This window comes from Limulus polyphemus, unplaced genomic scaffold (assembly GCF_000517525.1).
Source record: "Limulus polyphemus unplaced genomic scaffold, Limulus_polyphemus-2.1.2 Scaffold23, whole genome shotgun sequence".
Lineage (NCBI taxonomy): Eukaryota > Metazoa > Arthropoda > Merostomata > Xiphosura > Limulidae > Limulus > Limulus polyphemus.
This window is the reverse complement of record NW_013665633.1, coordinates 1,264,770-1,267,915: the sequence shown is the minus strand read 5'-3', so window position 1 is coordinate 1,267,915 and position 3,146 is coordinate 1,264,770. Positions and strand designations below refer to the sequence as shown.

Below are 3,146 nucleotides of genomic sequence, written 5' to 3'. Positions count from 1 at the left end.
TAAATAGCGTTTCGTACAACCTTTTGTATCTCATCGTCCAGCCCAACTGATGAGTTCTGGTATTGAACGAAAGGCTTATTGGGCAATGACGTGTGAGAGACAAAAGATAAATCTGAAGAGCTATTTTACACCTCTGATTTTGAGTAGTAATGTTCAAGATAATATGAAAGTGCAAACATATCTGCAGTTAACTTGTTTTTATAACACACAATAGATGGTTTAACTTCAAATCCTTCGACTCGTATTTACCAAATAATGATGTTTTCTTTAAACAGTAATAATTGGGTTCTCCGTTTTTTAACCATGAACTTCTTGTACCAGAAGAGAACGAATAAAATCTGAAATAGAAAGATGCATACGCAAGTCCCCCGCTTGGGACAGCGGTAAGTCTACGAATTTATAATGCCGAGCTCAGCGGTTCGATTCCCCTCGGCGGCCACAGCAGATGTCCCGATGTGGCTTCGCTATAAAAAATACAAACGTGTGTGTGAAGTGCATCTTAATCTAAAGTAAACACCAATGATAAAAAATATCACTAGTACATAAACGAAAGTATGAGATTATATCTTAAGTAAAAAAAAAGATACTTTAAGGAGTATATTAATAACGGTATTTATGCTTTTTTTTATTAAATCGATGTTGAACAAACTATAAGCGTAAAGAACCTAGTTATTATCATATCATTATTATTATTCTGCGTTTCAATAATTTTCCTTATTGCTTTATGTATGCGTTTAAACCACAGGAATGCTATCCTTGTTCACGTGCCTCTAATTCTGAATCAGCAGAAAACGTCAGGGAAAACTACTTTACTAATATTCTTAACTAAGCTTATAAAATAAAGTGGCCAAAACAAGGGTGCGTAAAGAAATATTCATGGATCGTTTTTGGAAAAGATATTTTTCAGTATATAACTCAATTCGTGCCTGACTGTACAGACAATTTTGTATTATATCTTATCACCATGAGGGGTAGGCATGAAGGCAAGAAGATCTACCGAATTCCATGGGGTCAAGAATATAGCGCTCCATTGATAAAAAAAGAAATAAAACACATATAGTGTCTCTGCACATGTTTCTGTAATTGTTTAATAATGCAGTTTAGAGTCGCGTAAAACTCTTTAAAAATGGAAGATCTAATAGTACCTTTCAGCGTAAAACTCTTTAAAAAGTAAAGATCTAATTGTACCTTTCAGTGTAAACTCTTTAAAAAGGGAAGATCTAATAGTACCTTTCAGCGTAAACCTCTTTAAAAAGGGATAGTCTAACAAGACCTTTCAGCATAAAACTCTTTAAAAAGGGAAGATCTAATAGTACCTTTCAGCGTAAAACTCTTTAAAAAGGGAAGATCTAATAGTACCTTTCAGCGTAAAACTCTTTAAAAAGGGAAGATCTAATAGTACCTTTCAGCGTAAAACTCTTTAAAAAAGGAAGGTTTAATAGAACCTTTCAGCGTGTCAAACTCGTCATTAAATTTCATCGTTCTGTACTTCCGTTGCTAGACGGTTTTATTTAATTCACGCTGAAGCTGCAGTCAAGAAGAATAACGAACACTGACACTGGTATTTAAAGCTCATTCCCTTATCAAATGCTCTATACGTTTACAAAGGTAATTTTCATTTCATTATATGTTATTATGCAATTCTTTTCTGACCTCTTACACATCTTCTCACAACTGTGACTCCATGCGTAATTTTTAATGTTATAATTATCATTCTCATTATATTACTCTTTATGGAAGAATATTTACAACTATCTGATAACAACCAACTTACACACGCGCCAGAAATACAGATACTCTTTCCTTTCTATTTTCTTTCTAACGGTTAAAGGGAGTATTTTTAGAAGTGGAACGTTATGAATTTGGACATCTACAACTTGTCGTTTTACATTCTCATCTCACATGAGAGGTTAAAACGAATAGTATTTATTACGGCTGCGGTTCGTATTCCTTTATATAGGCAGATATCTCTCTTTCTAGAACACATTCTGCCTGCCCCTCATTATACTTCATACCTTAGCCTTAGTTGCTTATCATTTACATGCTACTCCTTGTGTCTGTGGTCAAGATGTTCTGCAATTTACATTTTTCTGTTTTAATCGGGTAACGTTTTTAAATGTTCTGCTTTCGTGTCATTTGTTTTTCTGTTAATTCGTAATTTATGCGTTCTCGTATTAGTTGCTGTGAGATGGAGTTTCATAGCGTCACTAGGGGTTTAAAGGGGTTAATTTTAAATTAGTGGGATTTCTTTCAGATTCTATTGCATTATTAACGTGTACCTATAAAAAATATTTAACTGAGATTATATTCACAATCTACAAATTGTTTATGTTTTAATTTTTTTTACGTGGGAATAGATTTTATGTCTATCAACATCTTTATTTTACAGGACCCAATTATTGGGGTCTTTTGAATCCAGAGTGGAGTCTGTGTAACATGGGTCATCGCCAGTCTCCCGTGGATATTGATCCTTCAAAACTTCTGTTTGATCCCCACTTAAGACCACTGCACGTGGAAAAGGAACGGGTGAGTGTCAACACGCTTCACGTACGTGCTAATATATTGATTTAAATAATATACGGATATTGAACAAACTAAGAACAAAATATATATTTTAACGTCGTTGAATTTAGTCGTTAGTCACTCTAATGGACTTTTCATTCTTTTATGAGAGTTAAATTCCACATAATAATGTTTCGTATCTAATTCAATTTTTACTATTTTCATCCCACACCCCGAATCTGTATAATATATAAGTAAAGAAAAAAACTTTTCAAGAAAGGGAGTAAACGTAAGGATGTCTAATATCAATTCTATAAAAACAATGTAAACAAGATAGTAGGGATGGCATTTGCATCATCCCTACATAATAGCACAGGCAAGAATTAACAGATAGCAACATATATATATATAAGTATTCAATCAAAATTGAGCTTAATTCATCCTATTTTTCTCTGTTAACATTTTACTACACTGTGTGCCTGTGCTATTATCTAGGAACGATACAAGTACCATCCCTACTATCTTGTTTACATTGTTTTTATAGAATTGATATTAGACATCCTTACGTTTACTCCCTTTCTTGAAAAGTTTTTTTCTTTACTTATATATTATACAGATTCGGGGTGTGGGATGAAAATAGTAAA

General features: G+C 33.2%; 1 protein-coding gene across 2 annotated transcripts in view; it reads left to right on the top strand.

Moving 5' to 3' along the window:
* LOC106458531 (putative carbonic anhydrase-like protein 1) overlaps positions 1-3,146 on the top strand; it is a 137,354-nt gene that overhangs the window by 67,419 nt on the left and 66,789 nt on the right. For both annotated transcript variants that reach the window (XM_022385159.1, XM_022385153.1), the window contains exon 3: positions 2,390-2,526. In XM_022385159.1, coding sequence (XP_022240867.1) covers positions 2,390-2,526 — 137 coding nt within the window. The remainder of the gene's footprint in view (positions 1-2,389; positions 2,527-3,146) is intronic.